This window comes from Chelonus insularis, unplaced genomic scaffold (genome assembly GCF_013357705.1).
Source record: "Chelonus insularis isolate UGA/USDA-ARS -01 unplaced genomic scaffold, ASM1335770v1 contig_124_pilon, whole genome shotgun sequence".
NCBI classification, from domain to species: domain Eukaryota; kingdom Metazoa; phylum Arthropoda; class Insecta; order Hymenoptera; family Braconidae; genus Chelonus; species Chelonus insularis.
This window is the reverse complement of record NW_023276365.1, coordinates 76,274-94,282: the sequence shown is the minus strand read 5'-3', so window position 1 is coordinate 94,282 and position 18,009 is coordinate 76,274. Positions and strand designations below refer to the sequence as shown.

Genomic DNA, 18,009 nt, shown 5'->3' with positions numbered 1-18,009 from the left:
TTCAAATACAATACGACCGACTTTTAAAGTGCTCAAGTTAGCAAATTTCTCTGAAGAAAGAATGCTTGATGGTTAAAAAATATGATGCTGTTGCATTTATCATAACCAACTGTGCATGATATGCCTTTCATTGAAATTCAAATCATGCGCTTTCTACGACAATCATCTATATTACCGACAGTTGGCAATAATCCATAGATAGTTACTTCTTTATCTGTTTAAGATAAACAGTAATTTATCGTTCATGGGTAAAAAGGAATTTCATGTATCATTTTTCACTTGAACGAGATGATGAAAGAGGTGAAGAAAAGACATCCGTTCATGATGAAAAAGAAGACAATTTTTGCGTGTCAGTATTTTTTGTCTGTATTTAATTTAATTTATGTTAAATCATGGTTTTCTAAATAACAATCTATCAATTTGAAATAGGAATCAAATTGTTGACAGGTATTAGTGAAATATTGGTTAGTTTCACTTTCCAGACTCGCGATTTTATTTATACACATAGATCCATAGTTAATAACAATCTTATGATTTGATAAGCAAAAAAAAAAAAACATTATAATTAATTCTTTACGTTTTTCATGCTTCATAAATGATAAAACAACATAAAAACGTAATTTGTTCTTGCTGATCTTACAACGACTGTCAAGGCAAGCTTCTTTTTAACGGCATTTCCCTGCACGAGGATCAGCAGCAATCGTGTTTTATGCCAACAACTTTTTATTTTACACACATTGTATTCGTTTGTTTTTTTTTTTTTTCTTCCAGACTGGGAATTCCATTACCTTCTGACGCTCCAATTCGCTTCAAGGTAGCTTCGAAGATTTCTGCGAATACGTTTGCATACCTAAAAATAATATTAACTACATAATTTTTTTGCAAAAAGTCGACCTTGACTACTGAATGATTCAATGTAGCTTCATGCAAGGGATCATGAGCATAATTGTTTCATGAATGATTTGCGCAATAAAATAATAAGCAATGACAAGTTGGGTCAGGGGTAATGTCCTTGAGATCAGTCCAAAGTCACTCGAGCAAGTTTGTCAATGATTACAAATGTTCAACGTTTATACAGACAGGGAAGTAAGTATTCGAGTTGTACTCATTTGGGGAGATTTTAATGCTCAGTTGTAATGTACTTCTCAAGGGAAAGTGAAAGGTGAGTTATTAGTTAAAATTTTAATCCAAGTTTTTATGTGATATCAAAACAACTAGTTACAAATAATTTATTCTTGTCTTTTCAATATAATCATGGAAAGTAAGAAAGGATCATTGGAGGGAAATTGCTCTATTTATTGGTTAAAAATATGAATTACATGTTTTTTGCAAGCAACTCAATAACTAACATGAATTGAAAGAAGGAACTGAAGTCGATTGAAACATGGAATGAATTATTAATGTAAAATAGCAGATAAATTTTTTGAAAGGATCCATTAAAATTTACGAAACGCCAAAGCGAGGTAAGATTTTTAAATCTAAAAGAAAAAGAGTAAAAAATTTAAAAGATGAATCAAGAGACTTTTTCTCTTAGAATAAAATTAATCACAAAATTGTCATTGAATGCTTTTTTAGGATTAAAGAGTTGACAGTTGATTGTTATCTTTGTTAGCAAAAAATTAATAATCGTAATTCAATTTTTATTTAAAGAAAAAATTGTAAAGTACATTTTTAAAGAATGATAAAAAAGGTAATGTTTCTTATAATGTTCTTTCATTAAAATTTTTATTAAAAAAAAACTAAAATTTTTTGTTGAATACTTATTGCATATAAAAGAAAATTACTGTGATAATTAGTAACAAAACAACTTTTTTCTCTAGAAAAATTTAAATGGATAAATGTTTCCAAGATCTCAGCACTCAGGTATACTGAACTAGATTATGTATGCTACATTTTGTTTTTTTTTTACATAACGTATGAAAAATAATACATACGTTATTATATTTTTAAAATCTATAAATATAAACTCATACATGAATATGGAAAATAATGTAGTCATCATTCAAAAATTTTGCACACACTCCATCTTACCCTGAACTTCTTACATTTACGAGCTGACTTGGGCAAAGAAAAAAGCTAAATCACTGTGCAGAAATAAAATAAAACGAGAAAAGTTGACATGGCAAGAATAAGAAGAAGCCAAATTGAAGAGAATTAGAGGTTTATTCAGTGACTGGTTATTCTTTCTATATTTTACGCCAATTTTGAATTCAAAAAAAAAATAGCAATTTTTTTTTCATTAACAATTCTATTTCATTGATCTCCAACAACAAATATTTATTTTCAATTGAATATAATTTTGAAGTTTAATTTTTCTTCTTGAAAAAAAATATACTAAATAATGAAACTATGGCTCATCAAGTTATTTTGCTTGTTATTTTTGAATAAAATATGTAAAACGATTGAAAGATGGATATTTTGATAAATGTCATGGTAAAAATATATTGGACTGTCATGCAATATATTTAAAAACTTAAGTACATCAATCCTACATGATTTCTAGAAACTCTCTAACTATGATTTATTCACCAGAAAATGATTCATAAAGATCGAAGGTGGTAAGATGCTGATTTGATATTTTTCTGCTTATATTGACATAACTAAATCTGAAAAAAACTTTCTCTTTATATATATATATCTAATCTCTGTACAGGTGGATCGAAATCAGCTATCAAATAAAATTCATCAACACAATGTTCATTTGAAAGCTGTCTTCAGTCTTTAATAATTAAATCTGTCTGTTGGATTTCACGGAGTAAATAAAAAATATCATGACAGAAAGGTGCTAATTTAACATTCATCATTGTAAACACGACTCGCGGGATGCTCCATCGTCCAATGTTCATGGTCCATGATTCGCACAGCCTCCGATTTCCTCCTACATCTCTACCACTCCATCAAAATGTGCGTCAGGCCACGCGTCATCGGTGGTAAGCCAGGAGACAGTCAATGTTGCACAAGCAGTTTGATTCCTCGAGTGATGCTTGTGCCAGTAGTCCACGCGAGACCCAGTCAGTTCTTCGTGGCTTCAGCGTCGAGCCACTCTCCACTCTTTCAGTTCACCTTATGCGCGTTTTATAGGTCTTAGTGCATCCATGTTTTTGCAAACCTCTGCTATTTTAATCATATTAAAAATTTAATTCCACAAAATATATTGATATTAACAGTGTGTAATTAATACTTTTAACTAAAGTGTGATCTACAGTGTTTGGTAATTAAATTTTTATTTTTTTTACTGTTCAAATTTATTGTTTATTTTATATGAATAATTGAATGACGTGTAGTGTAAATCAATTTAGAGTGTAACTGAAGTTTAAAACTGATATGAAGTATGAAAAATTGGAATTAGTCAACAGATAACAGAGTACAATTATAACTTGTAGGTTGAAGTGAACAAAAAAAAAATTTAATCAATAATGAATTAATAATGACATTTAAATATGTCTGACATTCATTAAAATTTTGATGAAAGAATAATTAATAAAAACTACAATTACATCACAGTCTGACATTTAAAATCCTCATTGCTTTTTATAAAATTCTTAATTTTTTGTTACTTTACACTTCATTGTTGATTAGTCAGCGTTAATTATTTAACATTCGTTCAATGTTTGTGGTCTGATTGTGTAAAAAAAGTAATCAAAACAGAGCAGAGTTGAATATCTCTTAATTATTTATTTTATATCTTAAGGTATAAATTGCAGTGATGTAAGTCAGGTATTTCCCAAATTCCACGACCTAGTTTATAAGAAAAAAAAATAAATAACTGAATGACTTCCGGAATGATTATAAATTTCTTTTTATTTATTTTCCAGACTAGATTGCTTTAAACTCGTCTTTCTATTTTCAAGTATTCTCGTATAATCTTAGGATTATTCTGATATCGTACAATGATTGGTTGATGAAAAATAAAGAAATTCGACGCATTGATTTCACCTGAAATTATCCGGTCGTTCAGGCGATCGGTCCAGCCGAGCACGCTGGTGAGAGTCTGTTACATCACGCTATGCTAACCGTACCTACAAAAGACATGTGCCGGGAGAAATAAAAAAAGATAGAAAAAAAAGTAGATCCATACCTATTAAGGCGGGAAGAATGCTTGTTGAATTTTTTATTAAATCATGATGTATTTGATAAATAGACAACATTATCTGATTTAAATACTCTTCAACAGATATGGAGACGGAGGGGACGCCAACGTCGACTTCAAAAGCAACGTCGATTGAATTGAAGACCCGGCGAACACAATTTCAACCAAGAGTATCGACTTTGGATACTAGACGACATCAAGCAGTTTGTGTAAGACGGGCTTTTAAAAAATATGGCCCAAAAAGTAATCCAAATATCATCCTTGATGGTTTGAATATGACAGTACCCAAGGGTTGCATGTAAGTTTTTATTTGCACGCAATATGTTGAATAAAAGCTATTTAGTTAATCTTTTATTACGTGTAGATATGGACTGTTAGGCTCAAGTGGATGTGGTAAGACAACATTACTGTCATGTATTGTTGGAAGAAGACGTTTGAATGCCGGAGAAATATGGGTACTTGGAGGAAAACCTGGATCCAAAGGTTCTGGAGTTCCTGGACCAAGAGTTGGTTATATGCCTCAAGAAATAGCTCTCTATGGTGAATTTTCTATTCGAGAGACTTTTATTTATTTTGGGTGGTGTGCTGGAATGAATACTCCTCAAGTTGATGAAAAAATTGACTTTCTAATTAAGGTAAAAATCTATAAAAACTGGTATTTATTTATTTTTACAAAAAAATTAATTAATTTTTTGTGGTGAAATTTTAGTTGCTAGATTTACCCAATGAGAACAGATTTGTCAAAAATCTTTCTGGAGGTCAGCAAAGACGTGTTTCAATAGCTGCGACCTTGTTGGCTGATCCTGAACTTCTTATCCTAGACGAGCCAACAGTTGGAATTGATCCAGTGTTACGGCAAAGCATTTGGGACCATTTGGTATCCATCACCAAAGATGGCAGTAGGACAATAATAATTACTACTCATTACATTGAAGAAACTAGACAAGCAAGTATGATTGGCTTGATGAGAGGTGGGAAGTTTTTAGCTGAAGAATCACCCACAAGACTCATGGAAATGCATCATATGGATTCTCTTGAGGAAGTATTTTTAAAATTAAGCAGACGACAAAATATGGGTTTGCGACGTCGAAGCAGTATATTAAGCAGTGTTACGGGTGTACCTCCAGACATCGACGTCGATGATGAAATGAGTGGAGAGTTTGGTGATAACGTCAGTATTTCTAGTCGTAGACGAAGTATTGCTGTTACTTCAGACGACGAATACATTCCGGAGTTGCCGCCAGAAGAGAAAGGCCACAATAATTTCAAAATGCTCGATTCACAGCACATGAAAGCGCTCATTTGGAAAAACTTCCTGTGGATGTGGCGAAACGTTGGCATGATGCTTTTTATCCTTGGTTTACCCGTTCTTCAAATAATTTTATTCTGTTTGTCGATTGGTAAGGATCCAGTTGGCCTTCAAATCGCAATTGTAAATCATGAATTGAATAGCAGTATGGATTCTTGCGTGCCAACAATTGGCTGTGATAAGACAATGTTGAGTTGTAGATTCCTAAAACACTTAAAAACAAGAAAAGTCGAGTTGATGAATTACGATAGAATTGAAGATGCAAGACACGCAGTAGAAAAAGGATGGGCGTGGGCTGCTATTTATTTTCCTGCTAATTATTCAGTAGCATTGCCAGCAAGATTAGAAGAGGGTCGTGATGCTGATGAATGGGCCATTGAATTTGCCAATATGGATATTGTCATGGATATGTCAAGTAAATTACTAGTTTCATTATCTTAATTGTGTATTACTCCACACTATTACATTATTTAGTATAATTCTTACACCATTACTTATTCTATATAAATTGAAATTTTAGATCAGCAAATTGGCCAATTACTTAAACGAGATTTTTATTATTCATATCAGGATTTTGCGAAAGATATTTTGGTGGCTTGTAACTACAGCGAAAAATTTGCAAACATTCCTGTTGATGTAAATATTTTTTTACTAATATTATATTATTTATAGTTAATAATATAATAATTTCTTGAACACTTAATTATAAAATAATGACTATATAACTTTCTCATAGTTTAAAACACCCATTTACGGACCACGTGAGCCTAATTTCACCGATTTTGCAGCACCAGGGATTATATTAACGTAAGTATTAATTATTAACATAATAATAACAGACATTATTTCCATCTTTCAATTTTCTTAAAAATTATTTTGATACAACTTTTACATAATATTTATTTTAATCTCATTATATACGTTCAATTCCTGTTTGTTTTAATTGTGATGAATTATTTATCACTAGATTCTAACTTATAATTTATCACCTTGGTATTTTTTGTTATTTTTATTTTTTATTCTAGAGTCAGATATTAATAGAGATTCTTTTTTTATTATTATTCATTATGTATCTTCAAGAAATGCGTACTATGTTTTTAAAATAATTTTTTACCTGAAAGATTAGTAATTTAATTTGAATTCATTAACAGGATCATCTTCTTCTTGTCAGTTGCATTGACATCAGGTGCTATGCTGCTAGAACGTAATGAAGGTCTTCTTGAACGGAGTTTGGTATCAGGAATTACAGGAACAGAGATATTGTTTGGACAAGTAGTCACGCAATTTGTAGTCATGACTGGACAAACTTTAATGGTTTTAATAGTAGCTTTTGCGATGTTCAAACTTACTTGTGAAGGTCCAATCGCATGGGTTACCATTTTAACTATTCTTACGGGCTTATGTGGCATGTGTTTCGGTAAGTAAAAAATATACAGAGAAAGTTTGAAAAATAATACAATAAATTTTTATAAATATTATTGAATTATAATTCATTATTGTTTTCAGGATTCGTCATCGCTTGTGTTTGTGATACTGAAAGAAGTGCAACATATATGGCTATGGGTTCGTTTCTCCCTATTGTTATGTTATGTGGCATAATTTGGCCTGTAGAAGGAATGTACCCAGTTTTACGAGCAATTAGTTTCGTCTTACCTTTAACCAAAAGTACAGAATCTATCCGTGCTATGTTAGGCCGAGGTTGGAATATAGAAGAACCAACTGTCTATGAAGGATTTATTTCAACATTTGTATGGATTATTTTGTTTCAAACACTTTCAATATTATTATTGAAATTTAAAAAAGGCTAGAGTACAATTCAGGTCATTGCAGACGAGTCCATAAAATTTCTTTATACCTCGGTTTAGGCTGTATAGTAAAATAGTGATAAGAAAAAATAATTCAATTTTGATAGAATTAATTAGTTAAATAATAGGATAATGAATTGCTTTTACTTTCTTGTACTTCAATCAATGTGTTTGCTCAATGCATCTTAGGTTATTTATTCATTTTTATTAAATAATTGTTATATCACTTTACATTTACATGTATCTATAACCAATGTTAGAATAACTATTGTACAAATAACACAAATCATAACTTAATTGTACATTTTTTAGTAAAATAAGAGTATTCATTTATGTAAAATAATTTATCGAATGATATTTCTTTTTTATGTAGAATAAGTAAAAAATTATATTACTATCTTACTAGTCTTTATGTCTTTTATCATAGTTTATATGTTTTGAAATCATTATATTATTTAAATTATTGGTAAAGAAATTAATTTAAAAAAAATGTATGATTTTGAAAAAATTCCGTTTGATTTAAAAAAAAATACCATTCATAGGTGGCGCTATTTTGTAATTCTGATTCAATTCAATCTATTCCGACAAAGAGAGCCTTCTCTCTGTCTCAGTCTTCTCTGAACACGTGAGACAAAAGGGATGTAAATGTAATAAAATCATCACTGGAATTTTTATAACTTTAAAACTAATACCCTTAATTTTTATTCCGATTGAACGAATCACTATTTAATTTATTTTGAAAGTTTAATTTATACATACTCATTTTCATTGATACACTACATTAAATTAATCAATGCAAGTAAATATAATTGTTTTATGATGGATGAAAATAATGAAGAGCAACCTTTGATTTGTGTTCCTGGTATATATAATAAAAAAAATCTATTTTTCTAAATAATCAATTATGTTATGTCATACATCATTTAATTATAATTATTTTTCTAAAGGTCAAAGACTTTGTTTGTCAAATAAGGTTAACCTCCCTGGACCAGGGACTTATGAACTAGGTGGATACATTTACTCCAAACTTGCTGGCACAGTAGAAATTTTAGATGATGAAAACGTGAGAAAGTTTTATAATTAAATAAATTCTTTCTAATAATGATTATAAATAAAGTATTTTCAATTTCCAGGCAAAAACAATTGTTGTTCATAGTACCGTTGAACAAAGTATCGTACCAGCACCGGGTGATTTAGTTACAGCAATGGTAACATTAGTGAATCAAAGATTTTGTAAATGTATACTAAAATGTATTGGAGATGTAGTTTTGACTAGACCATATAGAGGAATATTAAGAAAAGAAGATGTAAAGGCAACACTAAAGGATAAAGTTGAATTATACAAATCTTTTAGGCCAGGGGATATAATATTAGCACGAGTTGTATCCTTTTTATTGAAATATTGATTTATCATTCTCAAAAAAAAAAATATATTGGATCCTATTTATTAAATAGCTACCAATGACAGAAGCTCATGTGTATTCATTGAGCACAGCTGAAAATGAATTAGGAGTAGTCGTAGCTCACAGTCAAGAAGGTAACCGAAAGCGTTCATTATTTCTATTATTTTTGGTATTTTGAATTAAAAAAAAAATGATTTCATTTTTTCCAGGTATTTCTATGATTCCCATTAGTTGGACAGAAATGCAATGTCCAAAGACTTTAGTAAAAGAATACAGAAAAGTTGCTAAAGTAGTTCCTGAACAAATTGCTCTTGAAAATTAAACTAATTTTTTAGATGAGTTTATAAACATAAATGAAAAGATAAGTTGTAAATAAACAAAACAACACAATGTGTAAAATATGAAATATACTAATTGTATACTCAGTATATTAATAATATATCATTGACTTTTTTTTAGATGAAATGTATAATACTTTTGAAAATTATCAAAATGTCAAACGTGATCCCTTTTATCACATTTAGTCAATTTATAAAAATTTTTTTCAATCAAGTTGAATGCGACTTACTTCCTTTCTAAAAAAAATATAAAATCATTGAAAAATGATTTATTAAATTTATTCATCTTAAAATTATTTTTATGACTCACCCAAGTGGACTTTCTTCATCCATATATCCATTGTGCCTAATACTTCTAAGAAATTCAACATATTCATGAGGTAAACCACAATCTAAGGCACCTTTAACGATTACTTTCCTGTAAAAATTTTCTCAATATAGAATGAATCTATTTAATCACGATTGTGTATTTAATTTCTAATAAAAATATGTACAAATATATTAATGAAGGTAATCTATCATCCGGTAGTTTCGACAGTTCTGTAGGATTTTCTACCATTTTAGTCGTCTGATAGACTCGACATACGTAAACCTTTCCATCAGGGTTAGTAACATCAACATACAATACTCTATATTTTCCCACATGTACTTCTTCCTGTTTATCTAAATTCTCAATCTGATCATTATTAATTTCCCATACTGCACCCCACACCCAACTATTATTTATTGGAATAATTGTGGCAGGAGCTCCTTTCCATGTTTTAGATTCATCTATAAAATCTAGTCGATAATGCTGTAAATGCAAATAAATTTGTTAATGATCAAGTCAATCGAATAAATGATGAAATTATAAGAGTAAAGTGATTATATCTTTTACCTCTAATCTCGCAATATCTTTGAATACTGCAGTTGGATTATTCATTAAAATTCGAGATTTGAGTAAATTACTTCCGTAAGCAAAGTATAACGTGGTGTTACTCATTTTTTCTATTTTAAACATGGATAAAAAAACTAAAATTAAAAAAATAAAAAGTAAAATAATAGAAATTAACTTAATTAACATTATCACTATTTCTTATAACTTGTAAATACTTTTTTTTTATATTGCTTTTAAATTAAATATTTCATTAACTTTATGAACGTGTATGTTGAGTATTATTTTTAATTTAAATTATTTTACTTTCGAATTTTTCGAAACTATTTAAGTGTTGTCGTATTTTATTATTTTTATAATATTTTAAAAATTATTTTCATTAAATATAATTTTTAAATAATTAAAAAAATTTTCCTTACGTATTGTTTGAATGATTGTAGATAAAAATACACTATACTTAACCGATATTTATCATTTAGTACGGAAATCATACATAATATAATGGAATATAGAATATGTGATTAGCTTTGACAAACCACTTGAAGTATTAGTGTAGAAACATTCTGCAACAATCATTTAGAAAACAATTAAGTAAAAAAACAGCTTCTCTGACAATATTTTATATTTATTATTACTGACAAATTGCCTAGTAACGATAATAATTCAATTATTATTACTCACAAGAGTATGGAAAACATTGAAAAAGAATCACAGCCGAAAAGAGACATAATGATCTGTAGTTTTTTACAAATTTATTATTGATTATATATTCAGAAAGAGAAAAAATCATCTTTCTTTCTGTTTCTGCTCTGAATGAAAATATGAAAAAAAAAGAATCTTTTTCTCAGTCGGTAATTGCTCATTGGGTATAGGCCCGACTCAGAAGACACTAATCGTTCAGATATGCTGAATATTTTTTAAAATTGTAAATAACTTGAAAAAATTAGACTAATTAGTCAATAATAAACGTTTATATCCTGAGAAATTATTTATCTTAGTTTATTGCAAATAATTAATTCAAAAAAACGAATATACCGCCATCTAGAGGTTAATATTATGGTCTCCTCTCTGCCTAAATTGAGTGGGTCTCCGCAGTTTCTTCTCTTTGTCTTTTATTCAATGTAAAATACCGGGAAACAAACGTCGAAACGGTATGCTTGTTAACCGGTTTTGTTTGTTGACTATTTTATTAGTCTTTTAGCAGAAAAGAGTGATTTTTTGACAATAAGTTCAGTTAAATAGCATTCTAAATAAAATGGATATCCCAAATATGTTAAAAGATAACTTAGACCAGTCAATGGATATATCCAATCAGGAAAATACACCAAGGAGATCATTTTTGAGGTTAAACACAAAAGCAGCTACTCCTAAACGTAGGTCTCTTCATCAAAATATTATTTCTAAACGATCAGTGGAGGATATATTGAGTCCTAGATTTTCAAATCGACCTAGTAAGACTTCGGTCAGCAATATTGATAGCTTTGATTGTTCTATCACAATTAATGCCAGTGAGTATAAGTTAATTTCTTATTATACTTCGTTTTTATTTATTTATTTATTTAATGAATACTTATTTATACAGGTGATCGAATGTCCAAATATTTTAAATCTAATCAAAATGATTTGTCCAATACATCATTACTTATGGACAGGAGTAACTGGTCCCTTCATGAAATGATGGAAGATAGTGCAGCTACAGGCTTGATAATAAAATCCGATAAACCTTGGAAAAAAACAGCCTCAAAACTATATCAAGAATTTTTAGAAATAGTCCAGGTAAATTTTTCGGAAATTCAAGTCTTCGATGCCATAGCAGATTTTATTCAAAGTTGTACCGATACTTTATCGGTGATGCGTAGTATGCAAGCTAAAGTAGACAATAGTGAATTATCAGAAGAGGAAATTAGTTTACAAAATGAAAGAAATACTTGGAGACTTGTTTATTGTCTCTACCAGAATCGTTTAGCTGCTAATTGTCATAGTCGAATGGATACTGATACTAATGGGAACATATCTGAGAAAGAAGTTATTATGAACTTATTAGCTAATCAAAGTCAAGTTCGAGAATATCAATTAATCATTGATTGGTTAGAAAAGAATGCATCAGATGAGTTAGAAATGCTACCAAAAATTGAGCATTTTACTGACAAAACTGTTGCTTGGGAAAATACTATTCATCAGCTTCAAAATTATCAAACAGGTATAACCTTTAGTTCAAGTAGGCCTGTAGTAACATCTTTAGATCCAGATGCTCCTATAAGAGAAGGAAAGCCCCTTCATGATCTCGATAAAGAAGATGATGCCCGACTTGAAAAAAGAATGTTCCTAGAAGTTCGTTGTGGAAGACTCCAAAAAGCACAAGAGCTTTCAATTCATTGTGGACAACCTTGGAGAGCGGCATGTTTACTTGGATGGCAGCCACATCACGATCCAAATTACAAAAATCCTATGAATGATACTAAACTACCAATTGAAGGTAATCCTCATCGAGCTTTATGGAAACTCACAGCTTGGCACATGTCTCAGGATACTCGTATTGGTACATTTTATCGAGCAATTTATGCCAGTCTCTGTGGAAATATTCATCAACTTTTGGCTGTAGCTCAAAACTGGTCAGATGCACTTTGGGCTCATATAAAAGTACTCATGGATGTAGAAGTAGAAAAAGAACTACGTGAAATGATGGTGAAAGAGTACGTTCCGATGCCCGAAGATTATTGGAAGAATAAAGTATCTTTAGATGAAATTTTCGACAATCTTCAAGCTTCCAAAGATCCAGCAATCAGAATTCAAGCAAATAAGCCCGATCATTTAATTCAAAAGTATATAATTCTCGATCAAGTACCGAAGTTGATGGAACAAATTGAAATTTGGATTAACCAAAAAAGTTGCGAACCGCAGTTTCTAAGATTTCTTGCACATCTCGTTCTCTTTCTAAGGCATATTGGCAAGAGTACTAATGAGAAAGTTGGTGATAAAGTTTTATTAGAATATGTTAAAATACTTACTGAGATCGGAGATCCAGCTCTAGTAGCCTTTTACACAGCAACATTGCCACCAAACGATCAAATTACCAATTATGCAAATTATTTAGAAGGTATAAGAGATAACGATATGCGTAAAAACTGTCTTTCAGCAGCTGAAAATGCTAGCCTGAATGTCGAAGCAATAACAAAGATGGTAGTTGAAAATATAAGGAATAAAAATATTGAAGCTGTTGATACATTAGATTCAGGAGTGGTAAGCAAGATTACAGAAGCTGATTTAGAAAAAATTGATGCTTTAGATTGGTTAATATTCTATCAAAATCAAAGAGAAGAAGCTCTCTGGCAGGCTAACGCTCTTATCCGTTACTTTTTAACCTGTGAAAAGACTGATGCTGCACGTAAAGCTTTTAATAAGGTTTGTTTACCTCAGAATATTTTAAATTCTTTTCCTAATTTAATATTGATTGTTTTGAAATATATAAATGTATATATTTTTAGATTCCTACAAACTCAATTGAGATTTTAATGATGGACTGTCCATCAATAGAAAATACAATAGATCAAACAACAACTGGTGATTTATCTTTACACCAATCTTCTGCTTCTATACGTGAATATCTTTGTTATAAAGCGTATCTGGATGCACAAGAAGGATTTCAAGAATGGTTCCAGCATTTTCATCAAGGAAAACCAATACCACCTGATCCTTTATCATCTTATGCAACATTTACAGAAAAAGTAGCTTATGATCATAAAAAAGCTCAATATGAATCAGATCTTGAAAGATGGAAGTCTACTATGCAACATCATACAAAGGTGAATCTACTTATTTTAAATAACAGTTTTTATTACATCAAAAAATAGTATTTATTTATTTTTAACAGATCATTGATATTAACATTAGAAATGATATTGAAATAAATTTTACATTCAAACTGTCTGTATTTTTTAGGAAGTGAAGCAACTTCTTTTCAATGTCCTTCTCTTTCCACAAGGAGGATGGCTAGTTGATACAAAAGAAGCATCAGTCGAGGATCCTCTTCGTAAACATCAATTGGAAAAACTTCGTTCCCTTTGTATACCAAAAGTAACACTTTTATTATTGACTGTAATGTCTGAAATGAATCAACACATGGAATGTGTTGAATTAGCAGACGTTCTCGCTTCAGAACAGTATAAATTATATAAAGTTTTCTCTAAAACAAGTTTGCGTGAAGTTTATACAAAAATTTGTGAATCATCAGTGGTGTTGATGGACCAAAAGAAAGACGCTTGGGGTTATTCTAAATGAAATATAAAGTGACGAGTGAAGTGGTAAGTGAATGAATATAAAATAATTATTTTTTCATCGTGAGTGAGTTTACAAAACGATTTATTGTCAACCACACGAAGTGAATATAAAATTTGATACATTGATAATTAATCATAATATGTAATGGTAATAAATTGTAATAATAGCAACAATGAGATTGCCAATATAACGAGTTGATAATATTTTAGTCTCAATCAATTAACATATTGACTAAAGCTCATAGTCCGTTTACAAAAAAATTCCATTTAGTATATTTTATTTTTATTGAAAAAAAAAAAATCTTTTTTGCATTGCTTATGATGATGTTTTGTTTTTGGTTGACGATATCCAATAAATGTTACGCCTAAAAGTGGCCTTCTAATTGTAAGTTTACAATAGCTGAAAGATAGCTGGTTCGGGTCAGCGTGGACGAAACGATTTTGTTCGCAATTTCAATTTTTTTAATATATAATTTTTTCAATGAAATAATGATTATGATAATATTGAATGGATTACATACGGGATATATTTGAATAATGTCATCAAAGAGCCTCGTTTATAATCGCAAAAGGCAATCTTTGATGGGAAAGATAAAGAAATAAACTTAGAATGTTAAGTGATTAGAACAAAAATAAGAAGTATCTAGATCTATTACATTAGCTCTCTACTTTATATTAATAATAATATAGATATATTTTTTTTTTATATATATATTATTGACAAAAACTTTTTATTTCTTTATCGTCTGTCTCAATTATTAAGTCAAAACTTTAATTTACTACTTTCAATTACGTCTCACCATAATTTTTGATCCTCCTTGCGTTTAATTTAACTCATCTTTGCTTAATGAGCATTTTAGTCTCACTAGAGCAATTAATTGTACCCTTTGACAATTTATCTCATCACCGTACAGTATTTTAATTCAATGAAAAACTTTAATTACGTCCTTTTCATCTTATTTCAATATAGTTAATGCTTCTAACAAGTTAAAAAATTATGGGTTTTCTGTGCGTTCATCAATGATTTTTTAAACAGATTTGAAAGAACATGAAACTGACATTAATTTTGGTTATTACTTTTATCAAAGTGTAAATGTTTGACAACAAGACTAATATTTACTAAGTTGAAAATTATTATTAGAAATAGTAGTAGACATTAATATTGTTTAAAAAAATATTTTGTTCGTAGAAAAATTGTTTGAAATGTTTTTTGTCTTTGATATGATTTATAGTCCACACTATTCATGTTCATTGAAACAAATTATAACTTATTTATTTTTGTGTTTGTGGCATTAAACGTTTTTTTTAAAATAATTAACAAATATGTAAAAAAATTTAATTTAATATATTTTATGTTCTTTCAAAACTGACTATTATTGACGTAAACAAAGTTTAAAAATAAATTGATAATGTTTTAAAGTTAATTAAAGACAAAAATGAAACACCCTACGGTGATAGTGAATTTCCTTTCTCATTAACATTAATCAATGATTATTTTTTACACAATATTATACGATATATGTGTAGCAAAAGACGTATGGCTTATTGTCTATTTGAATTTTTACTTCACATTTTTCCCTAAAAAGCTAGCCACCCTAGACATTGTCGAGCTGCCCCGGAGAGAAATCACACTTCTTTATGTTAATTGCAATGATAATCGACAACATAGATATGCAAGTAAGACATAACTGATAATGGTTGTCTCATCTTTCCTCGTTTGAATTAATTTATCATTATATTATCTTTTAATTCTTATTTGTAATTGAATTTTTATGATATATTGTTGCGCTTTAACTAGTCGCTCTGGGAGCAGCATTATTCGACTGATCGTCCGGGTTTGTTGGTATTACATTATTGTCAAGTTCACAGAAGTAGGAGATTTATCCGCTTACATTCTAATTACATAACGTACATTTTTTTTTTAATAATTATTTATTATTATTATTATTATCGATTTAGTTCACCCTTAAAAAATGTAAATCAGGGACAAACTTTTTCATTCTCACATCTTGCATCAACAGTACCAATGGGGATATCCCCTCATTATTTTTTATTTTCCTACTTTTTTATTGTCCGGAATAGCCGAATATTGTCTTGTTTATTTGACGAATTATTTTTATCTAATAATAGTATTATTATTCTTATTTTTAAACTTTTATTGTCTTTTGTTTAACTAAAGCACAAATTAATTTTGTCGACCAATCAATTATTTCTTATTTTTCATTAAACTATTCATTCATTCCAACATAAAATATGATGATAATTTAAAATAAATATTTATTGTAAATTGAAAATTATTTTTTTAATTATTATTGACTAATAATTATTTAATTTACAATAAATATTTATTTTTTATACATTTTTGAAATAAAAAATTGTTGGAATAATTTGTTGGTCAGAAGATAAAAATTATTTTCAAAAATTCTATCTAAAAATTGATATAATTTTTTTGTTTCTCTTACTAATAATTAATTTTTCCGTCTACGTATACATTTATCATAATACATTCTGATACATTTTGTTCATTACCTTACTTTCACTTGTCTCAATTGGAGTAGATTGAAATTGAATCAATGATATATTTGTCATCCATCAAATCTTGATGTAGTAATTACAATATAATAATAATTTACAATTGAAATGTTTTGTTTTTAAACGAATTTTTTAAAAACAACCCACTTGGAATCCAGATTAATACAATATTTCGAGAGGAATAAAGATCTTTATATCATCTAAAATGATTATTATTATTTAACATCTCACTATACATTATCACTAGAGAATTTTTTTTAATACTCTGATTATGTATTTTGTTGATTTCTGGTTATTTATTCGTGATCATGAATTCCTCAAAAATACTTTTTCAATTACACGCCACAGTTTGTTGGCAAAACTTTCCCTTTGCAATTCATTTATACTAATATTAACTCTAAATAAGTCTTAGAAATTTAATTAAAATCTACTACTTTCATTAGTATGACGTGCCACGAATAAAGTAATGCTTCCAATTACTCCAATTGTTCTTTGACAGAAGAATTATTGTATCCGAGTGAGTGTTTAAAAATTCGTTTATACATTAATTATTCATTATATATAAAGTACGATTAAGTGAGACATAAAATACCTGCACCCAAGGCACGTTTTATACTTTCACTCCGTTCACTGAAGGTCCACTCGTCTAATATTAATTCATTGATTGGTTATATGTTTTAATTGTTTTTCAAATGATATATCATTTTTTAGACTTTTTACATTTCAGAAATTTTTTAAATTATTTTTCTGAGAAAAAAAATTATTTTCATCTCAAATAAACATTTTAGTTATTTGAAAATTTCTCTTAAGTTTATTTTGTGTTGGAAAAAAAATAGTAAACAATTAAACAGTGTTAAGTTTTTTTTTTACAAAATTATTATTAATAATCAAATTTTCAAAGATAAATAATAATTATTTAATTTTTTAAAATAATTTTAATTCTCAGAGCATCAAAAATTTAACAATAATACGATTATAATAGTTAATGATTTTAATAATATAATTATTGTCGGACATGACTTGAAATACATTAGTTTATCCCCATTTTCACTCTAAATACATATTTCCCGTGAAATTCATCATTACCATACGTATCATTATTGTCAAACAGACAGCATTTATTGTTAATAATTATCATATAGATACTATATATCAATTAAATTACAAAATAATTGTTAAAATCGATTTCTATTATTTTGTGCAAAATTTACACAGTTTACAACCCACCTCAACTGACCTCATGATTTTATTTATCATTAATTAATATTAACATTAATATTTTATGAGCCAAAGAATGGGCTCAATATTATCAATAGTACAAGTACGAAATTTTCTCGTTTGCTGTATTTCTTAAAAGATAAGTTATCATTATCATTATTAG

The 18,009-nt window shown here is 28.8% G+C and overlaps 4 protein-coding genes across 6 annotated transcripts; 3 read left to right on the top strand and 1 right to left on the bottom strand.

Moving 5' to 3' along the window:
- The first annotated feature begins 2,451 nt into the window (after nt 1-2,451).
- On the top strand, nt 2,452-7,412 carry osy (oskyddad). Its single transcript, XM_035083419.1, has 9 exons — nt 2,452-2,558; nt 2,654-3,211; nt 4,175-4,388; nt 4,455-4,725; nt 4,800-5,814; nt 5,920-6,035; nt 6,136-6,206; nt 6,551-6,816; nt 6,906-7,412. Exons 3-9 carry the CDS (start codon nt 4,177-4,179, stop codon nt 7,205-7,207), a joined length of 2,253 nt encoding a protein of 750 aa, XP_034939310.1. The 5' UTR covers nt 2,452-2,558; nt 2,654-3,211; nt 4,175-4,176; the 3' UTR covers nt 7,208-7,412.
- Nucleotides 7,413-7,803: 391 nt separating this feature from the next.
- Nucleotides 7,804-9,032, top strand: Csl4 (exosome component 1 Csl4). Its single transcript, XM_035083505.1, has 5 exons — nt 7,804-8,066; nt 8,152-8,267; nt 8,338-8,586; nt 8,660-8,741; nt 8,817-9,032. The coding sequence occupies exons 1-5, from the start codon at nt 8,021-8,023 to the stop codon at nt 8,927-8,929; spliced, it is 606 nt and encodes a 201-aa protein (XP_034939396.1). The 5' UTR covers nt 7,804-8,020; the 3' UTR covers nt 8,930-9,032.
- A 34-nt stretch (nt 9,033-9,066) lies between these two features.
- LOC118067007 (gamma-glutamylcyclotransferase-like) lies at nt 9,067-10,626 on the bottom strand. 3 transcript variants are annotated; one of them, XM_035083517.1, is made up of 6 exons: nt 10,501-10,626; nt 10,239-10,382; nt 9,823-9,956; nt 9,440-9,738; nt 9,256-9,363; nt 9,067-9,182 (listed from the first exon to the last, which is right to left on the bottom strand). In XM_035083517.1, exons 3-6 carry the CDS (start codon nt 9,943-9,945, stop codon nt 9,152-9,154), a joined length of 561 nt encoding a protein of 186 aa, XP_034939408.1. In that variant the 5' UTR covers nt 9,946-9,956; nt 10,239-10,382; nt 10,501-10,626; the 3' UTR covers nt 9,067-9,151. The 3 variants fall into 3 exon arrangements, with proteins under 3 accessions (XP_034939408.1, XP_034939413.1, XP_034939421.1); XM_035083522.1 differs by having other exon boundaries at nt 9,823-9,932; XM_035083530.1 differs by having other exon boundaries at nt 9,823-9,932; nt 10,356-10,382; nt 10,501-10,583.
- Nucleotides 10,627-10,954: 328 nt separating this feature from the next.
- On the top strand, nt 10,955-14,284 carry Nup107 (nuclear pore complex protein Nup107). Its single transcript, XM_035083654.1, has 4 exons — nt 10,955-11,327; nt 11,402-13,221; nt 13,305-13,622; nt 13,759-14,284. The coding sequence occupies exons 1-4, from the start codon at nt 11,075-11,077 to the stop codon at nt 14,095-14,097; spliced, it is 2,730 nt and encodes a 909-aa protein (XP_034939545.1). The 5' UTR covers nt 10,955-11,074; the 3' UTR covers nt 14,098-14,284.
- The last annotated feature ends 3,725 nt before the right edge of the window (nt 14,285-18,009 follow it).

Coding starts and splice junctions, on each gene's coding strand:
- osy (XM_035083419.1), top strand. CDS start 4,177: ATGGAGACGGAGGGGACGCCAACGTCGACTTCAAAAGCAACGTCGATT. Junction 6,207..6,550: donor GCACCAGGGATTATATTAAC/GTAAGTATTAAT, acceptor ATTCATTAACAG/GATCATCTTCTTCTTGTCAG. Junction 6,817..6,905: donor CTTATGTGGCATGTGTTTCG/GTAAGTAAAAAA, acceptor TATTGTTTTCAG/GATTCGTCATCGCTTGTGTT.
- Csl4 (XM_035083505.1), top strand. CDS start 8,021: ATGATGGATGAAAATAATGAAGAGCAACCTTTGATTTGTGTTCCTG. Junction 8,067..8,151: donor ACCTTTGATTTGTGTTCCTG/GTATATATAATA, acceptor ATTTTTCTAAAG/GTCAAAGACTTTGTTTGTCA. Junction 8,587..8,659: donor ATATAATATTAGCACGAGTT/GTATCCTTTTTA, acceptor TTTATTAAATAG/CTACCAATGACAGAAGCTCA.
- LOC118067007 (XM_035083517.1), bottom strand. CDS start 9,945: ATGTTTAAAATAGAAAAAATGAGTAACACCACGTTATACTTTGCTTAC. Junction 9,364..9,439: donor TTACCTTCATTAATATATTT/GTACATATTTTT, acceptor AAATTTTTACAG/GAAAGTAATCGTTAAAGGTG. Junction 9,183..9,255: donor GATGAAGAAAGTCCACTTGG/GTGAGTCATAAA, acceptor TATTTTTTTTAG/AAAGGAAGTAAGTCGCATTC.
- Nup107 (XM_035083654.1), top strand. CDS start 11,075: ATGGATATCCCAAATATGTTAAAAGATAACTTAGACCAGTCAATGGAT. Junction 11,328..11,401: donor TTCTATCACAATTAATGCCA/GTGAGTATAAGT, acceptor TTATTTATACAG/GTGATCGAATGTCCAAATAT. Junction 13,623..13,758: donor CTATGCAACATCATACAAAG/GTGAATCTACTT, acceptor TGTATTTTTTAG/GAAGTGAAGCAACTTCTTTT.